This window comes from Diadema setosum, chromosome 8 (genome assembly GCF_964275005.1).
Source record: "Diadema setosum chromosome 8, eeDiaSeto1, whole genome shotgun sequence".
Taxonomy (NCBI): domain Eukaryota; kingdom Metazoa; phylum Echinodermata; class Echinoidea; order Diadematoida; family Diadematidae; genus Diadema; species Diadema setosum.
Window position 1 is genome coordinate 21,974,428 of NC_092692.1, and position 22,367 is coordinate 21,996,794.

The following is a 22,367-nucleotide window of genomic DNA, read 5'->3' on the forward strand; positions in this document are numbered from 1 at the left end:
CGATGCTTACTAACACACCGGGTGTGCTTTAGTAGTCTATTAGCGTCGTGCAAGCCGCAAAGACGTCAGTGACATCATCCTTCTCAATACCGCTGTAGTTTTATTCTCTTTTCTTTTTATTTTCATCTGTTTTTCCGTCACTTCTCATCTTCCAGTTCATCTTTCTTCTTCTTCTTCGTCTTCGGTGCGTCCTTATCTCGTTCGTGTTTCGTAATTTTTTTTTTCATCTTCTTTCCCCTCCTCTTCTTCCTCTTCCTCCTCCTGCTTCCTTTAGTCTCCGTTTGGTCCAGATGCAAGAGCTTCAGAAGAAGACAGTTTACATACAAAATCCCGCCACAGTAGAGGAAAAGATCCGACAGATCGTGGCAGATGGACCGGACAAATTGCAGGTTAGACTATATACGTACACTCTCGTTTGATAAACCATTGCTTATCTCTGCATGTTTGATATGGAATGATCATACATGAGTAATCAAGAACTAATAGTTCTTGCTTACTTACGCATGCGCATATGTCGACATTACTCATTTTATGCAACTGATTGACAAATTGCCCTAAATCTCCACCATATTTTATGCCAGGATCAAGAATTACTCTTCATTTTATATGCATTAAAACTTTTTCTCCCAATATAACGTATGTAATGCTCTTGTAATACTTCGTTGTTGCTTTATAGGCCTACTATTCTAGTTTATGGTTTGAATGCCATAGAGTTGTGAAAGAGAGAGTGACATTATGACGCTCAGTACAAATGTGTCGTATTGGGACTGTTGCTTTATTCATATCGGCAACCTCTTTATACATTCTAGACACATTTCTTTATTTTTGTCGAGCCCACCGGAGGTGAGGGCAGACTAAGGGATCGCCTGCGGCGTCTGTCCGTTCGTCGTCCGTCCGTCCGTCGTCTGTCCGTAACGCTACAAAAACTTCAATAGCTCTTTACTCTGGGCTTCAATTGCAATCAAACTTCGAGGGAAGAGGGGTCATACAAAGTTTCACATTTTACCATATATGAAGGTCACCTCAAGGTCAAAGCTCACAGGCAGGGGTCAATGAATTTTAGGGCCCAATGTTAAGTTTTTATGGCGCGTTTCTATTATGGGTCATAACTTTTGATCCATAACTCCATTTTCTGACCAAACTTGGATGGTAGATGTCGCTTGGGGAGTGGATGGTCACCACAAGGTCAAAGCTCACAGGCAGGGGACAATGAACTTTAGGGCCCAATGTTAAGTTTTTATGGCGCGTTTATATTATGGGTCATAACTTTTGATCCATAACTCCATTTGTGACTAAACTTGGATGGTAGATGTCCCTTGGGGAGTGGATGGTCACCACAAGGTCAATGGTCACAAGCATGGGCCAACGAACTTTTAAAGCCCAATGTTAAGTTTTTATGGCGCGTTTCTATTATGGGTCATAACTTTTGATCTATAGGTCCGTTTGTGACCAAACTTGGATGGTAGATGTCCCTTGGGGAGTGGATGGTCACCACAAGGGCGAGACACATTTTGGCACTTACCTTGTTTTTCTTGTTTTTTAAAAGTCTACATCCAGTTGATGTACTACCTTTAAAGGGATAGTACAGTTTCGGTTGAGATGAGGCTTCAGGTTTCCGACGTTTTTTGATGATGATTTTGTTGTTGTTGAGATAATGAGAAACCTTTTATGAAATAGGAATGAACATGTAATTAATCAAAAGTTATAATTGATGAAAATTGGTTTTGACATGGCTGAGATATAAAAAACAAAGCGGATTCTTATAAAAGGTGCGTGGGACCCGCCTTTTATTAGGATCGCTTTGTTTTACTTTTTTTAAATATATCTCAGCCATTTCAAAACCAATTTTCATCAAATAAACTTTGAATTCCTCTTTTAATTGTATGCTCTCTAGCACGTCATTGAGTGGTTTCTAAGTGTCTCACTAAAAGTTCAAAGCTTTAATGTATGTTACATCTCCATCATGTCCCATGCCAGGATCAAGAATTACCTCATTTCATTATATTAAATCTTCATATTCTCATTTCTCCGCATTGCTATTATATAGCCTGGACATAACATAAGATTGGGTGTTGTGTATATTATCATTATCATCAAATATCATCAATTAGTTCTGTCCGCATGAAACTCTAATATTTTCACTCTCCTTTTCTGGCTCATTTCACAGGTTATAGCTGACTTCGACAGGACATTAACACGTTTTGAGTGCAACGGCAGAACGATTCTGACCAGTCATGGTAAACAGTGTAGAATTTCCACTTAGTGTGTTAGGATAGGCAGTGGGCGTGAGTTCGAGACCTATAGGTCTCATTCTGTTCAAATGTCAGAGATCATCATATTGAATGTCAAGCCAGAAGTGATCCAGCAGCTTTCAAGGAGAAAAATAATCAAGTAGACGTGTCGCAAAATGTAATACCTCCTGTATGTTACAACAGCGAGACGCATTTGAGTCCAAGTGAGTCATATGTCATCACCCTGACTTTTATAATGACTAAAAAAAGTGTGGTGTATCTGTTGTTGCTCTCTTTGGATCTAAATGCCAGTGGTTGTATCCCCGATGATCATGTGTATTATGCTCACACAAACCATCTTGACCGTCCTATTGTAAAGGAGACACAATTTAGCAGGACCTTGTATTGCCAACACATTTAAAGACCTACTCTCAAACCATAAGTTTCGCCATGAAGTAATGGGCAATATACAGCATTAATGAATGATTATCGTCGTTACAATAATGATGATGTCAATGACTATACTAATAATAAAATTTAGTGAGGGAAATGCTTTTCGGGACATTGTTGACATCACTGCCCGGTCCGAGGAATTTCACCTGCATGTAATTGCTCCCACCGTCATAACTGGGATTGAGATCCCGAGAGGCAATAATGCATCACCGATATCGCGTTACAGTACACAAAGAGGGCATTTTAGTACAACTATGGGGTGGTTAACAGTACGGGGCAGTTTGGGTACTGCGGACTGAATTTATGCTCCTGATATCAATCAATCAATCAGTATGAATCTAGGATTCATCAACTGAAGTATCATATTGTGATTATAACACTGTCCAAAAGACTGAAATTGGTAATGACAATGATTAGACCCTTTATAACGTGTATAGTAATGTCAACAATATTTTCAAGAGACGGTTTATAGAGTGTTGTATTTGTGTGTGTGTGTGTGTGTGTGTGTGTGTGTGTGTTTTCACATCCAGTGAAGTTTGATTTTCAGTCTGTAGAAAGAATGGTATTATTGTCATTTTCTTAGGGGCGGGATAAAGTGATTAAATGTGCATGTTCATAACATTGATGAGAGCAAGTGTAAGGGTGCGTTCGAGCGCTCTCCTAATGCCCCAGTCACATAGCCATCCCGGACCATCGCACCCCGGACCACCGCGGACCACCCCGGATCTGATCCGGGGTGATCCGGGGAGAGATCCGTGTTGACGCCGGGGACATCCGGAATGCCAACATGGCAACTTTTGGATGTCAAAAACATCCGGCGTCATCCGGGGATTGCCGTGTTGGCAGAGCAATCCGAGGTGGTCCGTGTGGCTGCCGTGTAAATGCCGGGAAGGTCCGTGTTGATGCCTGGAACGACCGTGTAGGTGCCGGGAGTATCCTTGGCAGTATCCTTTCACATCAAGATCACACGGACCCACTCGACTTCCCTTTAAATTGGGGGAGATTTCAACATCATCTCACTTCTCTCTGCTGCCACAGGTGCTGCATCACCATGGATGGTGAGATGAGATTGAAGTTGTTGAGCTGCCAACTTGAATTGCAAAAGAATCAAATTGAGACTTGCCAAGAGAACATGCAGTTCTAAGAGGAATTCAAAGTTTTATGAAAATCGGTTTTGAAATGGTCGAGATATCCAAAATAAAGTAAAAGAAAGAGGTCCTAACAAAATATGATGGTCCATCTACTTTTATTTGGACATCTTTCTTTTACTTTATCTGGGACATCTCAGACATTTCTAAACCGAATTTCATGAAATAAACTTTGAATTTCTCTTAGAATTGTATGCTCTTGGAAGTATGTCGTATAAGACAATGGATTTCGATTATCTTGCAGAACTGTAATATCCCTTAGAATTATGGCATTAACAATAAGTGCAGTCAGATATACGTTCCAAATCCATTATATTTCTGCTTTGTTTGTGTGTTTGTTTGTGTGCGTGTTTGTGTTTGTGTGTTTTATAATTACAATAACTTTTTGTCTGCAAAAATCAACTTACCGGGATTTTAAGGGCTAAAGTCTGGTACTCGCCTTATGTTGTCAACTTCACAGCAAACGAGACTACATGAACGGTCTACCTTTGTTCATTATAATTTTGCATCTTGTCTCCATCAAGGTTATAAAAAAAAAGATCAGGTTTTTGAATCGCATGTGTCAGTGATCGGGGTTTAATGTAAATCGGTATTTAAATGTGTCAATGAACATAAATGCTTTGTCAGATACGTTACCATCATTTATCGATTCTTGAGGCCTAATTTATTACAAACAGGTAAAAAGGAAAATTGAATTCATGTGTATCATTTGCATAGAAATCTTTTCCAATTTGATCTTTACTGTCTTTCGTGTAATTACAAAATTTCTGAATTATATTTAAAAAAAAATATTGTGGATTTATATTTGTTTGGTTTCTCGTATTTCATGCATATCTTAAAGTTTTGTTGACATGATTGAAGAGATATTTAATCTTCTATCTATGACGAGATCATTCTTTACGATTAGCAGTGCGGTGTTTTAACTAAAATAGTCACATTGTGATGTTCTTACAAGTTAAAATTAATTCATTGGCATGATTGGCGTTGGGTCTGAAACGTACACGCTAACGGAATTTCTAATACGTCAGATACGTTTCCACACTGGTCTTCTTCTGATCCAATATGTATTTAATTTGGCAGAGATGTTATCTGGCATTTTCTATTTATGAGAAGTGTAATACTTATTCATAATTTTTCATACATAAACAATGAGATAATTGATATAATTCAAATGCAGGTAAAAGTTAAACTAGGGTAACACATTTTAAGCCGATATAGATTATACTATGTTCTCGATTTCTATTTAGCCTTCACTTTATAAATCACAATCCTTTTTATTACAGATTAGATCAAGGCTGACTCAAAAATTTTTCCGTGATGTTTGTTTATGTTGAAGCTTGTAGTTTCACATAAGCATTGCCATTTTAAATCAAGAAATAAGCATACAATTAACAATTTTCTAAGATGCTACCTCTGGTAACGTATCTGACATGTGGTTTTAACATGACTTAGTAAAAAAGGACTCTGCGTTTGGAAATGTTTCTAGAAAAAAAAAAAGAGCTTTCAAAAATCACCCATTGATTGTTACGTATTCCTACGGGATTAAATTTTCTGAATTGGTAAAAAATGAATGAAATCTGTGATGTTGAAAGTTTGTCACATGCACAACTGTAATTACACACATTTTCGGAGAATGACCCATACGATCCCTTTAAAGATGCAACATATATATCAGTTTAATATGTGAATTTTTTGATGATTTACTCAAAAAGCAAAAGCGATGTTGACGTGACGAGAACGAGAAGAATGATGAAAATTAAAAATTTGCTCGCTTTTTCGTCTGCAGGTGTGGCACGTGTGTAGCTGCCGTGTTGGTCCGTGTTGCTGCCGTGTTAGTCCGTGTTGCTGCCGTGTTGGTCCGTGTAGACGCCGTGCTCTGCCTGCATGGACCGTGTAGATGCCGGCTTTGTCCGGCATGGTCCGTGTTAGCGCCGTGTAGATGCCGTGTAGATGCCGTGTTAGTCCGGCCTCATCCGTGTAGCTGCCGTGTTGATGCCGCGTGTACAGTCATAAACGCTCGTCGACGCTTCATTCGGGGCAAATCTATCCCGGATCTCCCCGGATCATCGCACGCATGATCCGGGGATTGCCGAGTAGATCCTTGAGCATCCGTTTTTATATGCGACTGGAGCTTAAACTGTACCATACTGTACCCGCGCCAGAGGAGCGCTCGAACGCTCCTAAAGTGTACCGTACCGTACTGTACCGAGCTAAAAGTGGACCACTTCCCTATGTGCTCCAAAAAGGACCAAAATGTTCGCTGTAAAGAATGCGCATATCATGGGCATACGTCACAATGCAAAAAACATCATTCTCTTTGTTCGGAACAGCTGTACTGGTAGTTCAATCGCAGGTGGATGACATTCTTGCTACAAAAGTGCGTGACCTTTTCTAAAAATAACACCAAGTTGAGGTACGCTTTCTCTACAGAGCGCTCGAACGCTCCAAAACTGGCACAGTTCGGTACGGTACGCTTTGGTTCGCTTTGGAGCGCTCGAACGCACCCTATGAAACCAACATCATGCATGGAAAAAAAAAATCCATTATTTAACACTCTGTTACTAAAACTATCTCAACCCATGCAGGTATCCTTTGCCACAGCACGTTACTACCGGCGTCTTTCAGGGAGGCTGCCCGCAAACTGAAGGACAGGTACTTCCCTCTCGAAACTTCGAACGACATCAGCGCAGAGGAGCGATACAAGTACATGGTAGAATGGTGAGCCAAAATATATCAAATATATCATATTTGAAAAGAATGGAGTCAAAAGGGGCCTGAGCTTTCGATCATAGCAGAATCTTCGTCAGAGGCAAAATTACCTCTCATTTTGCCTCTGACGAAGATTCTGCTAAGATCGAAAGCTCAGCCCCCTTTTGATTCCATTTTACTCCAGTGGTTCGCCACTATTGGATATAAGCAGTTTTCAGCAACTTTTTTTTTTTCTTTTGGCCAGATTTAAAAAGAAGAAGCATGAAGTGGAACATTTCGAAGACAAAAAGTATCACGAATACTGTTTTGTTGAAACCATGGTTGGCTATGTGTCACAATAGCAGCGTAACTGGTGATTCTAATTTTAAAGTGTTCTGAAGTTTACGGGATTCTACTGCATGTATCTTAATTGTATCAGACGGGTTTACATATAGTTACATATAAAATACAACGGTTCGATCATGCCAATTGATGATGGGAATCGTCTCTTAAAACATGTGCAGTATTCGGAGTTTGTTCCCACCAGGGCCACCACCACTATACCGATGCCCCCCCCCCCCCCAAAAAAAAAAAAAAAAAAAAAAAAAATTACAACGGTACCCTCCGCTATGATAACTTTAAAGTTAGTGAATCAATCCAAATACAATTTTACAATTTCTCTTAGAATTGTATGCTCTTGGAAGTATGTCGTATAAGACAATGGATTTCGATTATCTTGCAGAACTGTAATATCCCTTAGAATTATGGCATTAACAATAAGTGCAGTCAGATATACGTTCCAAATCCATTATATTTCTGCTTTGTTTGTGTGTTTGTTTGTGTGCGTGTTTGTGTTTGTGTGTTTTATAATTACAATAACTTTTTGTCTGCAAAAATCAACTTACCGGGATTTTAAGGGCTAAAGTCTGGTACTCGCCTTATGTTGTCAACTTCACAGCAAACGAGACTACATGAACGGTCTACCTTTGTTCATTATAATTTTGCATCTTGTCTCCATCAAGGTTATAAAAAAAAAGATCAGGTTTTTGAATCGCATGTGTCAGTGATCGGAGTTTAATGTAAATCGGTACAAGTACATGGTAGAATGGTGAGCCAAAATATATCAAATATATCATATTTGAAAAGAATGGAGTCAAAAGGGGCCTGAGCTTTCGATCATAGCAGAATCTTCGTCAGAGGCAAAATTACCTCTCATTTTGCCTCTGACGAAGATTCTGCTAAGATCGAAAGCTCAGCCCCCTTTTGATTCCATTTCACTCCAGTGGTTCGCCACTATTGGATATAAGCAGTTTTCAGCAACTTTTTTTTTTCTTTTGGCCAGATTTAAAAAGAAGAAGCATGAAGTGGAACATTTCGAAGACAAAAAGTATCACGAATACTGTTTTGTTGAAACCATGGTTGGCTATGTGTCACAATAGCAGCTTAACTGGTGATTCTAATTTTAAAGTGTTCTGAAGTTTACGGGATTCTACTGCATGTATTTTAATTGTATCAGACGGGTTTACATATAGTTACATATAAAATACAACCATGGTTGGCTATGTGTCACAATAGCAGCTTAACTGGTGATTCTAATTTTAAAGTGTTCTGAAGTTTACGAGATTCTACTGCATGTATTTTAATTGTATCAGACGGGTTTACATATAGTTACATATAAAATACAACGGTTCGATCATGCCAATTGATGATGGGAATCGTCTCTTAAAACATGTGCAGTATTCGGAGTTTGTTCCCACCAGGGCCACCACCACTATACCGATGCCCCCCCCCCCCCCCAAAAAAAAAAAAAAAAAAAATTACAACGGTACCCTCCGCTATGATAACTTTAAAGTTAGTGAATCAATCCAAATACAATTTTAGGGTATTAAACTATGACTCTTTGCCCACATCTTAAACAAAACCCCATGCGATTTGCTTCAGTAGTCAAAGAGAAATGAGGAATTTTGTAGAGCATGTCAGGAATCTCTTCCCTCCAAGTTCTGTCTATTGTGTTCACACATTAATATGCAGTTCCAAGAGCATCCAAGTGCTAAACTTGGAAGAATCAGACTCATGACATGTTTTACAATAATCCACATTTCTCTGTGACCGCTTTACCAAATTGAATGGGATATTCTGCAAAATAGAGCTAAGATGTTATATTTCACGACCCTGAAGTAGCATTTAGACGGTGTAATCATGTCGGGTGTTATCAATGCGGAAATCCATTGTATTTTTTTTTAATGGACATACTGTGTGTGTATATAAATACACACATATAATCCTCATCTTCATCCACGCTCAATTTATATCTCCCTGTTTCGTGTGACTACAGGTGGAGCGGTACGAACAGCCTCCTCGTTGACTGCCGTGTCTACCGAGGAGACATCAAGCGAATGGTGGCAGACTCAGGGGTGATGCTGCGAGAGGGAGTCTCGCAAACTTTTCGTCGTTGCTGTGATGCTGGCGTACCTTTCCTTATCTTTTCAGGAGGTATGGGTGACATCCTCACCGAAGTCATCCGCCAGTTCTCACACCTCCTTCCCAACATGCACGTCGTATCCAACTTTATGGTCTTCGACAAAGAGGTAAATATTCGACTTCAGCTTTTCCCCTTCTTACAGGTTTCCGTTGACTCATTAACGATTAGATGTGGGATGACAGCATTAGATTTTGAACCATTTTTGTTTCAAATGTGTTATCATTTACTTCTTGGAACTATCACTTATCGTACGTGGATGTGGCTACTCATTGCAATGACTTTCAGTTACGTAGTATACGCACCAAAAGGCCTCAACTCTCGTTATCAAAACAACATCATGCTCATTACTAAAAAGTAGCCTATCTATTTCAAGGAATTTTAATGTATATTCTATCGAATATGCCTGTAAAAACATATTTCATGTTAAACTAAATGTTACTTTGTATTTATCTTCTCTGTATGGTAGGAGAAACTAATCGGGTTCAAAGGCGACATTATCCACACGTGCAACAAGCACGAGGTAGCGAGACACCACCCGGACTACTTCGCAAACAATAAGTCCAGGACTAATGTTATCCTACTCGGGGACATGCTGGGAGATCTCAGGATGGCGGAAGGATTTCCCGAGGCAAAGAACATCCTCACTGTCGGATATCTGAACGATAATGTAAGATTTTGCTTCTCATCAGAAGATAACGTCACACTTTGCGCGATATTATTGATATATATTTCTGCTACTACTACTACTACTACTACTACTACTACTACTATTACTACTAGGCCTATTACTACTACTACTACTACTTCTTCTTCTCCTTCAACGTCTTATCATTTTTTAATATATCATTTCTTTCGTTATTATCATCGTATCATTATCATTATCACCAACATTATTATCATCATTATCATTATCGTCATTATTATCATCTTAACCGCTACTATCATAATGAAAAAATTCCATCTTATGAAAGTTTGAACACACCATAGCATGGAGTTTCTCCTATAGCTTGACGAGCATTTCGCGCGTAATGCGGAACTACTCTACTATCAAATCATGAACAATAAAAGCTATTGAGGGAGGGAGTAAATTGAGCATGCATTGCTATTGTCATTTAAAGTATAATGATAACGTGGAGAGCTCGTGCAGCTAAAATAAGTGCCGATAAGAGCATCATGTACTGTGATGTGATACCCCAAGAAAATAGCCCCCCCCCCATTTTTTTGAAAGTTTACACAATTGCATTGATTCAAATGACAAGAACACACCCTCACAAACTTGATCCATCCACCCCTAAAACCCGGAGTGGAGTTAACCAAACTGCTTGAAATTCAGAGAAAAATGACATCACTCAGATGGATGTGGTTTTGAGCACACTTTCATCCCTGCATCCATCTTGACTGGACGTGTGTTATCTTTCTCTGCATACAGGTAAGAAATCTTGCTTTTACCCCTTTTCAATTATTCAAAATCATTCCCTCCGATTGTTATAATTGGTGATTTTGTGATATTTAGTGTTTTGTAGTTGAATTGAATGGTTATTCCTTCAGAAAAGAGGAATTCTGAACACCAGTGGTGTTCTCAGCGAAGTTATTGAATATATATATTTGTATTGACCTATTATCACTTACGACTGAATATGACTGATATGCTAGTGTTGGTGAATAATAGAACTTGTGTTACTGTTATAATTGTGTAGTGATGGAGTAGTTTTCATGCTGTAAGAGTTGAATTTACAACTTAAGCTGATTTAATTCCGGACTAAGTGCTGTTGGTGCGAGTGTGAACAAGCCATAGGCCGTAGTACCCTGTGTAGGAGGACGATCAGTCTAAACACTCTCCTAGGCGGTGCACCGTGCAAGAGTCCGTTGACCTTAGGCTATCTTGGGAATGACTGTAAAGTGACTGATATATATGTTATTCTGACTGAAAGCCCAAATGCCTTAACGAGTGTGCTAATTGTAAATACATGAATACTTGGTATGATGCTAATGGAATAGTAGTGTAGCATTGTGCAGAATGGAAACAGTGACGGATGATAATAGTGTACATTTGTAGATACATGTAGAATAGAGGTAGAGACAGAGAGTCGGTGTGAACACAGTTTGGGTGACTCACGCCAACCTCCACACCTTATCGGCCAGAGCTCTGACCACTAGCTCTCTGGACGGTGTGTTTATAGTTGTGGTCAGTGTCTCTCTCACTTTCCCAGCTCCTCAGTTCCTCACTTTTTGGCCAGTTCCTCACTTTGGTATAAAGAAATTAAAAAGGAATCATTCAGGGATCGTCCCCAAAGTTTGATCTTCAGAGCGACTGTCGTAAAAATTCCGAAATACTTTCGCTTTTGCCTGACGGCAGGGATCATCTCAAATGTTGCAAAAGTTTATATGGTAAAAGATTTTACAGAAGCGTTTTGTTTTATATGAGAGGAATAAAATATAGAAACGAGCAGGAAAGAGAGAGAAAACCTGGCTTTTAGAGAAACAAAGGAAAACTAAAGAAGTTAGATTTGTTTTGCAGTGTACTATTAAAGATGACTAGTTTTCCTGCTTGCTTTTTAAACAATTCTTGCCAAAGAAATGAATGCATTCCAGGTTTAGGTTTATCTAATCATTTGTGTTTCGGTTCATGGATACAAACAGAGATTAATGATAGTTGCGTTTATTTGATTAAATCATTTGTATTTTAAATGACTGGTTAAGATTAAGCTAGATTGCTTTTATTAAAGGAGAAGCTTACGGTTAATCATGCTGAATACAAAGGAATATTAAGATTGATTGTTACGAGTAAGTGTTATAATTAACCTTTGATTTTCGAGACTCTTTGAGGTATAAATCAAGCATCATGATATTGAGCAAGGTAAATTATCAATTACACTGAAGAAGAATTAGATATTCATATCAGCAACTTGCATGTGTCATTCATATTGTGTTGATGAGAAGAAGTGTTTGATAATTATTTTGACTGTGATTAATATGATCATTGAAACTCGGTATGATTTATACCAGAATAAAGAGACACACTTTCATCCCTGCATCCATCTTGACTGGACGTGTGTTATCTTTCTCTGCATACAGATCGAAAGTGATATTGGATTGTGAATTCAACCCAGTTACCCGAGACCCGGGTAACATTTTCTGGCGACCCTGCCAGGACGGCAAATCAACGGGTTTGAAGGATGACGACTTGCTGTCCTTGGACACTGAACCTGGTATGAGCAGTTAACCTCGTGATGCGACGACGAATTGGCTAACAGCTATACGTACTGAGACTCAACGGCGAAGGCTTGGGTGGAAGTGAAGGAAAGCTAGTCTACAAGGCCAGATAGGGGCAGAATATCAGCAAAGTAGCCGCCGGAGAGCCTGACCTTGCAGATCCGAGAATTCGACACTTTCGACATGGAAGCCTTCGAGGAAGCCCAGTTTGAGATAGAAGAACAGCTGTTTGGTCTTCGCATCGAGGAGCTACGACAGGTATGTCCTCTCTTGGGCATACCCACACCGGCCGAGGATCGGTCCAGACAAGCTCTAGTACGGATGGTGCAGTCTTCCCTTCGGAAATTAAGCCCGGAGGAGGAGGGAGCCAAGGAAAGACTAGAGACCTTGAAAGCGCGGATTGGTGCGATCAAGCAAGGTTCCAGTGATGACAAGGACGAGATGCAGGTTCTAATAGAGGCTCACAAGGCCAGGATGAGCCAGATGGAGAGTGACTTCCAGGAGAGGTTGCGACTTTTGGAAGCCCGTGCTGATGAGAACACGCATCGACAAGAAGAACCGCATCCCTTGCCTCCTTCCACGCCACCACCTGCTGCTACCATCCCCGACCACGCGATGACGACTATGCCTCCCTCAACTGTCCCTCCACTCTTCCGGAAGGAACTGCGGATCAGTGGGCAGATCGGGGAACCGAACCAGAAAGATCGTTTAACCTACACTAGCCTCAACCACCAGATAGAGGCTGCCCTCTCAAAGGGTTATAGCGAGAGGGAAGTGATAGAGGCAGTGGTGAGAGCCATCACCCCAGGACTTCGCCTTAGGTCCTACCTCGAGAATCACGCTTGCCTGACCCTGGTCACTCTGAGGACGGTTCTGAAGGCCCATTTTCAGGAGAAGGATGCCACGGAAGTCTATCAGGAACTGTCAAACATTAGCCAACTTAAAAGTGAAACGCCACAGGCATTCGTAATGAGGGCACTTGACCTGAAACAGCGGGTTCTCCTCGCGTCTGCAGACTCCACCGCTGGGTTGAGGTATGACCCCCACCTCGTCCAGAGCATGTTTGTACATGCAGTGGTCACGGGGTTAACAAACGATAACATCCGGCAGGACATTAAGCAATCCCTCACCCCAGGAGTGTCTGATGAAGAACTTTTGGAGAAACTCACTGCCGCTGCATCCTTAGAAGCAAAGCGCCTCCAGAAGGTTGGGGTCAAACCTCAAAGAATCAACACAATCACGACGGAGGAGCCCCCATCTAAAAGCCCTAAGGAACGGAAGCCAGACCTGCGCGAAGAGATGGCTGCCCAGATTGCAGAATTGAGAGCGAGTATTGAAGCTCTTCAGGGGAAAATGTCGACATCTCAGCGCTCCCCACAACAACAACAACCACAAGGAGCCGGGCGTCGACCACCTCAGCGACCAAGGGGCTGCCCATCATGCCGCCAAGAAGGGACAGGAGATGGGTGTCAGCACTGTTACAAGTGTGGTAGCAGTGAACACTTCGCTCGCGGATGCAGAAAACGACAGGGAAACGACCAGGGGGCATCCAGCGGGGACAGGGTGTAACCCAACCAAGACCAGGATCCCCAACCACGACCAGACCCGGACAACCAAAACTAAACCAGATTTTCCAACAAAGCCCTGGCCATGTCACCACATCAAAACAAAGGGGACGGGTTGTGAAACTTGTTGGTGATAGGTGTCTAGTTAAATGCTCTTTGAATGGGATTCCTTCTACAGCTCTCTGGGACACAGGAGCACAGGTCTCGGTGATGCCAGAGAGAATTTATCGAGAGGTGCTTCCACAAGTCCAACTGAGGGAAGTCCAGGAAATACTAGATACTGACCTCCAACTCAAGGCGGCCAACGGCACTTCCTTACCATACAAAGGCTGGATAGAAGTCTGGTTTAGCCTCGACCCTGACACCAACACATCATCAACCATACTCGTACCTTTTCTAGTGACACCTGAGGAGCTGCCTGAGACCATCATTGGTTACAATGTGATCAGTGAGCTGGTCCAAGCAACACCAATTGGGAGCCTTCCTGGCATCGCGCGACAGCTTGGGAGCTCAATGCAAGTGTCACCTAGGGCAGCTGACCAGGTAATCTCCCTACTGAGGACAGGACCACCAGAAGAGTTGTGCACCGTAAGAACTGGTCGTTCTCCGATCGTCTTGCGCCCGGAATCCTGGACGAAGGTGACAGTAATGGTGAGACTTGGGAACATGAGGGATGAGGCACTACTGTTCGAGCCAGGGATCAACAGCAACCTGCCCGAAGATGTAGAAGTTCCCTCCTGTGTTGTACAAGTCTCCCAAGGTCAGTCCCCTCGTCTAGACATTCCTGTGTACAACTACTCCAAGAAAACGATTGTAGTCCCTCGGTATACGCAATTGGGAAGACTGCAATCAATGCATTCGATACTCCCTGACTATCCACATGATCCACAACCCGCCAACTACCAACCCAAAACCGACAGTTACATCGCCTCAGTGTCAGGTACCGATGAGAAAATGGAAGGACCCTCCTTCAAGCTTGGCCACTTGGCAGCAGAGGAGCAGAAGGCTGTGGAAGGACTCCTTCACCAGGAAATAGAGAGTTTCTCATCGGGTGACCAGGACATGGGATGTATTCCCGACCTCAAGATGACCATCAGACTCACCGACAACGTCCCGGTTCAGAAGACCTACCAGTCTATTCCCCGACCACTCTACCAAGAGGTGAAACTCTACCTACAGGACCTCCTTGACCGTGGGTGGATCAGGAAATCTGAATCACCCTATGCCTCTCCAGTCGTGTGTGTGCGAAAGAAAGATGGAAGCCTCCGTCTATGTATCGACTACCGCGGACTTAACAAGAAGACAATACCTGACCGACAACCCATACCTAGAATGCAGGACCTGATCGACGGACTCGGAGGAAATCGGTGGTTTACCACCCTAGATCAGGGTAAGGCGTACCACCAGGGTTTCATCGCCGAGGAATGCCGACCGATGACTGCATTCATCACTCCATGGGGTCTCCACGAGTGGAATAGAATCCCATTCGGACTGAAGAATGCACCAGCTGCATATCAAAGGTGCATGGAGACAATCCTCGAGGGCCTCAACCACAACATCTGTGAGGTTTACCTGGATGACATTGTCATCTACAGCCAGACCTTCGATGATCACCTCAGGCATGTCCAGACAGTTTTGCAGCGTCTCCGGGAGAATGGGGTGAAGCTGAAGCCAGCAAAGTGCAGCTTCTTCCAGCAGGAAGTGAAGTTCCTGGGCAAAGTGATCTCTGGGGAAGGGTACAAGGCAGACCCCAGTGAAACAGAGGCCCTCACTTCACTTAAGAGCCACACCCCGAAGACGGTAGGAGATCTGCGCAAGATACTTGGCCTGACTGGGTATTATCGAAGATACCTCAAGGACTACGCAAAGCGTGCCAAACCCCTCTACGACCTCCTAAAAGCACCAGTGACCACAAGGGACGCAAAACGGACACACAGACCTACCAAACGGACAAACAAGACAAAACACCACGGACAAGCCCCCTCCAACACCCAAATCACCTGGACAACTTCTCATCAGGAAATCGTGAACTCCTTCATCGATGACCTCGTACAGCCCCCTGTGATGATGTACCCGAACTTCAGTGCACCATACATCCTACACACGGATGCTTCACAGGAGGGACTGGGAGCCGTACTGTACCAGGAGAGCGATGGAAAGCTCAGGGTAATCGCCTACGGATCCCGAACGCTGACACCTGCAGAGAAAAACTACCATCTCCACTCAGGAAAACTTGAGTTCCTGGCGCTCAAGTGGGCGATTACTGAGCAATTCCGAAACTACCTCCTCTATGCTGAGTCTTTCACCGTGTACACGGATAATAATCCGTTGACCTACATCCTCAGCACGGCAAAGCTCAACGCCACAGGGCATCGATGGGTTGGTGAGCTCGCCGACTTCAACTTCTCAATCAAGTACAGACCAGGAAGGAAAAACGGCGATGCTGATGCTCTATCTAGAATGCCCCTGACCCCCACCCAACGACAGGAATCTTGTACGCAGGAGATCACGACAACGACTACCAAGGCCGCGCTGAGAGGTTCCCTTCACCAGACCCAGGACGAAATGGCGCTGGTCCAGGCACTATTCATACAACCCACTGACACCCAAACAGACATGTCTCCAGAATCCATTACCTCCTTCTCCATGACTGACATCAAAACAGCCCAGCAGGAAGACCCAGACATCTCACGAGTGCTCCTCTACAAGCAAAAGGGAAGGTGGCCACGTGCAGATGAACGCACAGGCGAATCTCCAGGAACCAAAGCAATGATGCACGAATGGAGGAGACTAGAGGTTGGACATGATGGAATTCTCAGGCGTAGAACGAAAACGAAAACACAACTTGTTCTCCCCTTAAAGTGGCGGAATTTGGTGTGTACTGAGTTGCATGACAAGATGGGCCATCTAGGGACTGATAGAACAGTTGACCTCGCCCGGCAACGGTTCTACTGGCCCCATATGGAGCGCTTCATCGAGGCCTATATCACCAGGCAATGTAAATGCATCATGCAGAAGAAACCCGCACAGAACACCAAAGTCCCGTTAGTCCCCATCACCACCTCCGAACCATTTGAACTTGTGTGCATTGACTTCCTCCATCTAGAGCGCAGTCGAGGAGGTGAAGAGTATGTGCTGGTCGTGATGGACCACTTCACACGGTTTGCGCAGGCCTATCCAACTACAAACAAGTCTGGCAAGACCGCTGCTGACCGAATCTTCAATGACTTCATATTGAAGTTCGGGTTCCCGAAACGGCTTCATCACGACCAGGGTAGGGAGTTCGAGAACCAACTCTTCACCCGACTACAACAACTTTCTGGGATCACAGCCTCTAGGACATCCCCGTACCATCCCCAAGGCAACGGACAAGTGGAACGGTTCAATCGGACCCTGCTAGCCATGCTACGAACCCTGGCTGAGGAGCAGAAGCACGATTGGAAACGCCACATCAATAAAGTCGTCCATGCCTACAACAACACACGACATGACGCTACAAACTACTCACCCCATTACCTACTTTTCGGCTACTCACCAAGGCTCCCTATCGACCTAGCATTCGGTCTGACCACGTCAGAACAGGCGAAGTGTCAGAATCTTCCAGAGTATGTTCAGAAGTGGAAAACAAGACTGGAAGAGGCTTATGACCTTGCACGTAAGAATGCGCAGAAGGCTTCAGAGAGAGGGAAAAAGTACCATGACAAGAGACCGGCGAGTACGGTGCTGATGCCGGGCGATCGAGTTCTCGTCAAAGATTGCTCCCCGAAATCAGGACCTGGAAAACTACGGTCATACTTTGAGGACAGAGTATATACTGTTGTGTCCAAAAAGGGTGACCTCCCCGTCTATGACATTCAGCCAGACGATGGCAAGGGTAGGACTCGTACCCTCCATCGCAGTCTCCTGTTCCCCTGCGATACACTACTTGCTGAAAGACAAACCCCTCCTGTGAGACCGGCTGTAGAGAGAAGTGGGCGAGGAGCACCGGAGAGAGGCAGACGAAGAAAACGACACCTTCCTGACCAACACCCGAATGAGACGCCAGATCCCTCCAATGCCTACATGGAGGAAAGCTCTGACGATGATCTCCATCATGAATGGTACAGCCGTGGGTATGGAGAGCAGGAAGGCCGTCAAGAGACCCTCATCGAAACCCGTCACCAGACACAGCAGGTAGTAAAAGAGCCAGAACCAGTGCCACCACCAGACACCCAGCCCCAACCAGACCGGGAAATCACCGCAGTACCAGCCCCTGAGGGTCACCACCAACCAGACCGGGAAATCACCGCGGTACCAGCCTCTGAGGGCCACCACCAGCCAGACCAGGAAATCAACGCGGATACTGAGGGTCATCATAACGAGGGCACCCCGATTGATGGAGATGGGCAGCAGACGATGGTGCCACCACAACATGCTGCTCTCAACCGGGAGCCAGGAATGACGACGAACCCTGAGGGACCCCCCGCTGCACCCCAGACAACACCATCTGACGATGCATCCTTCAGCTCAGGCCGCCCTCGCAGACACAGGCAACCCCCAAATACCCTAACATACCACAATCTCGGAAATCCTGCCCCCCATTGCATGCCACTGTACATTAATGACATAAACCCTGCCATGCCCGAGGTACCAATGCCACCAAATACTAATATGTATCCCCCAAATCTACCTATGAACCCGACCTATAACTACCCCTTGTATAACCCTTTTGTACCTTACGGAATGCCGTTTGCATTCCCAACAATGTATGACCACGGACAACAGGTGGGAAATCAACAGTGAACCATGCAGTCGACTAATACGCCGAACATTATGTGTGCCCCATAGTGGAGGGGTACGCTGAGTAAGACGATGATTCGCCAAATGAAGGTAGTTGTAATTTAGGTAACCAGTAGTTTAAACCTCTGTGGAAAGCAGTTTTCTCTCAGAAATGGTACCCCTGAATCATGTGGCAAAGATGAATTGTAAAAGAAATGAACAGAAAAGAAACACTGCGCAGTGTAAAAGTGGAAGAACTTTATTTTGTTTGCTAGTTATGAAGTTCTACAGGTCAATAGTCATTTCTTTTCGCCATATCATGTTTGTATGAATATAGAGTAATACTATGTAATATTTCGCACGTGGATCTCAAAGGATCAGAAGAATACACTCTCAGAAGCGCGCGCCTGGGAAGCTGTATTTTTTGTTAGTGTGCTATACAATGTAGCATATATTATGGGTTTAACCCCGCGAAATTGAAATGCAAACTGTGATATGGAGGAGCGCCATGTGTCAGGACATGTTAATATGATGTTACAGTTGAAGTGATTTGTTCACTGTGCTGTATGAATAGACGATGAAAGCGATAAGATAATGACAGCATGTAATAATATTGTATGGATTTAACTGACATGAATTTGAACATAATGTAATTTGTAATCCATGCATTGATGGTGTCAATATATAGTTATTGTGTAAATGTCGAGGACGACATTTCTTTCAGGAGGGAAAGATGTGATACCCCAAGAAAATAGCCCCCCCCCCCCCATTTTTTTGAAAGTTTACACAATTGCATTGATTCAAATGACAAGAACACACCCTCACAAACTTGATCCATCCACCCCTAAAACCCGGAGTGGAGTTAACCAAACTGCTTGAAATTCAGAGAAAAATGACATCACTCAGATGGATGTGGTTTTGAGCACACTTTCATCCCTGCATCCATCTTGACTGGACGTGTGTTATCTTTCTCTGCATACAGGTAAGAAATCTTGCTTTTACCCCTTTTCAATTATTCAAAATCATTCCCTCCGATTGTTATAATTGGTGATTTTGTGATATTTAGTGTTTTGTAGTTGAATTGAATGGTTATTCCTTCAGAAAAGAGGAATTCTGAACACCAGTGGTGTTCTCAGCGAAGTTATTGAATATATATATTTGTATTGACCTATTATCACTTACGACTGAATATGACTGATATGCTAGTGTTGGTGAATAATAGAACTTGTGTTACTGTTATAATTGTGTAGTGATGGAGTAGTTTTCATGCTGTAAGAGTTGAATTTACAACTTAAGCTGATTTAATTCCGGACTAAGTGCTGTTGGTGCGAGTGTGAACAAGCCATAGGCCGTAGTACCCTGTGTAGGAGGACGATCAGTCTAAACACTCTCCTAGGCGGTGCACCGTGCAAGAGTCCGTTGACCTTAGGCTATCTTGGGAATGACTGTAAAGTGACTGATATATATGTTATTCTGACTGAAAGCCCAAATGCCTTAACGAGTGTGCTAATTGTAAATACATGAATACTTGGTATGATGCTAATGGAATAGTAGTGTAGCATTGTGCAGAATGGAAACAGTGACGGATGATAATAGTGTACATTTGTAGATACATGTAGAATAGAGGTAGAGACAGAGAGTCGGTGTGAACACAGTTTGGGTGACTCACGCCAACCTCCACACCTTATCGGCCAGAGCTCTGACCACTAGCTCTCTGGACGGTGTGTTTATAGTTGTGGTCAGTGTCTCTCTCACTTTCCCAGCTCCTCAGTTCCTCACTTTTTGGCCAGTTCCTCACTTTGGTATAAAGAAATTAAAAAGGAATCATTCAGGGATCGTCCCCAAAGTTTGATCTTCAGAGCGACTGTCGTAAAAATTCCGAAATACTTTCGCTTTTGCCTGACGGCAGGGATCATCTCAAATGTTGCAAAAGTTTATATGGTAAAAGATTTTACAGAAGCGTTTTGTTTTATATGAGAGGAATAAAATATAGAAACGAGCAGGAAAGAGAGAGAAAACCTGGCTTTTAGAGAAACAAAGGAAAACTAAAGAAGTTAGATTTGTTTTGCAGTGTACTATTAAAGATGACTAGTTTTCCTGCTTGCTTTTTAAACAATTCTTGCCAAAGAAATGAATGCATTCCAGGTTTAGGTTTATCTAATCATTTGTGTTTCGGTTCATGGATACAAACAGAGATTAATGATAGTTGCGTTTATTTGATTAAATCATTTGTATTTTAAATGACTGGTTAAGATTAAGCTAGATTGCTTTTATTAAAGGAGAAGCTTACGGTTAATCATGCTGAATACAAAGGAATATTAAGATTGATTGTTACGAGTAAGTGTTATAATTAACCTTTGATTTTCGAGACTCTTTGAGGTATAAATCAAGCATCATGATATTGAGCAAGGTAAATTATCAATTACACTGAAGAAGAATTAGATATTCATATCAGCAACTTGCATGTGTCATTCATATTGTGTTGATGAGAAGAAGTGTTTGATAATTATTTTGACTGTGATTAATATGATCATTGAAACTCGGTATGATTTATACCAGAATAAAGAGACACACTTTCATCCCTGCATCCATCTTGACTGGACGTGTGTTATCTTTCTCTGCATACAGATCGAAAGTGATATTGGATTGTGAATTCAACCCAGTTACCCGAGACCCGGGTAACAGTATAAATGTCGTGATGATGATGATATATTTTTGGTTGCGAAAATATCAATGTTACGTTCCGCTCAGAAAAACGGAGTCGCCCCTTCCTTCATGAACAAATGTGGAAATGCGTCTCAGTAATACCTGAGCTGAGTGTGACAGCAATCAGTAATGGTGTATGATTGGGAATTTGATACGGGCATACCGAAGTACGCGCAGCTATTTACTTATATTTCCAAAAGTGAATGGCTATTTACTTCTAGAATTCCAAAAGTGAATCAATTATTTTTTCATCGAGGTTCAGTTGCAAGAAATTATTATCGAAAATAAAAGAGACCAAGGAGGTTTACTGTAGGTCTGATTGTATCCTTCTATCGTTACTCTCCCGCAGATCGAAGCCAACTTGGAATCGTACATGGCCAATTTTGACATCGTTCTGGTGTCGGACGAGACATTCGATGTGGTCAACGCCTTACTCCAGAGGATACACTGAGGGGTCTTCGTCGACACTGGCGCTCAACAAACTCTCCCAGCTTAAAGTTAATCGTTTATTTCAGTCAATGCACAATTTGCACAGATTGCCACAACCAGTAAGACTTGAATGTACCACAATTTCCACGAATATAATTTTCCAAAAGTCTCTTTTTTTTTCTTTAAACAGCACACGTTCATAATACGTATAACTTATTTGAGCATGGAGAATGTTGATTTTTTTTTTTCGTTATGACCTGAATTTCTTTTTCTAATGCGGGTGCACACTTGTGTACACAACATGTATTGCAATCTAAGTTTGAAAATAAACTATATTTTTGCTTCAAGACGCATTTCATTTTATCATGATCGAGGAAGTCTCAAGATACGGAGCTTATTTGAAAGTTCAAATAAAGGCTTACGGACCAGCGACAATGGACTTTGACTCAGTTCCCTCGATGGGTGGCACGTGAGATCCTTTGTATCAACGTTTTTGAACTGTCAAACCGAGATTGACGGTTCATAATGATATCCTTATGACGCTCTTGTTTTGTTATTTCTTGTTTCTTTGACATTTGTATTTTGAAGTCATCCCTTCTGGTATTTGAGAAGGAAGCAAGAGTTTGCCTTATCTTACAGAAGTTTCCTTTCCGTAAACGTTATCTTAGTGGTGAAATACATCATACTGTGTGAT

General features: G+C 42.6%; 1 protein-coding gene across 1 annotated transcript; it reads left to right on the top strand.

The window, feature by feature from the left end:
• The first annotated feature begins 290 nt into the window (after positions 1-290).
• Positions 291-22,019, top strand: LOC140232288 (cytosolic 5'-nucleotidase 3-like). The gene is made up of 6 exons (XM_072312417.1): positions 291-389; positions 2,168-2,237; positions 6,418-6,550; positions 8,856-9,108; positions 9,469-9,669; positions 21,594-22,019. The coding sequence occupies exons 1-6, from the start codon at positions 291-293 to the stop codon at positions 21,693-21,695; spliced, it is 858 nt and encodes a 285-aa protein (XP_072168518.1). The 3' UTR covers positions 21,696-22,019.
• Positions 22,020-22,367: the final 348 nt, after the last annotated feature.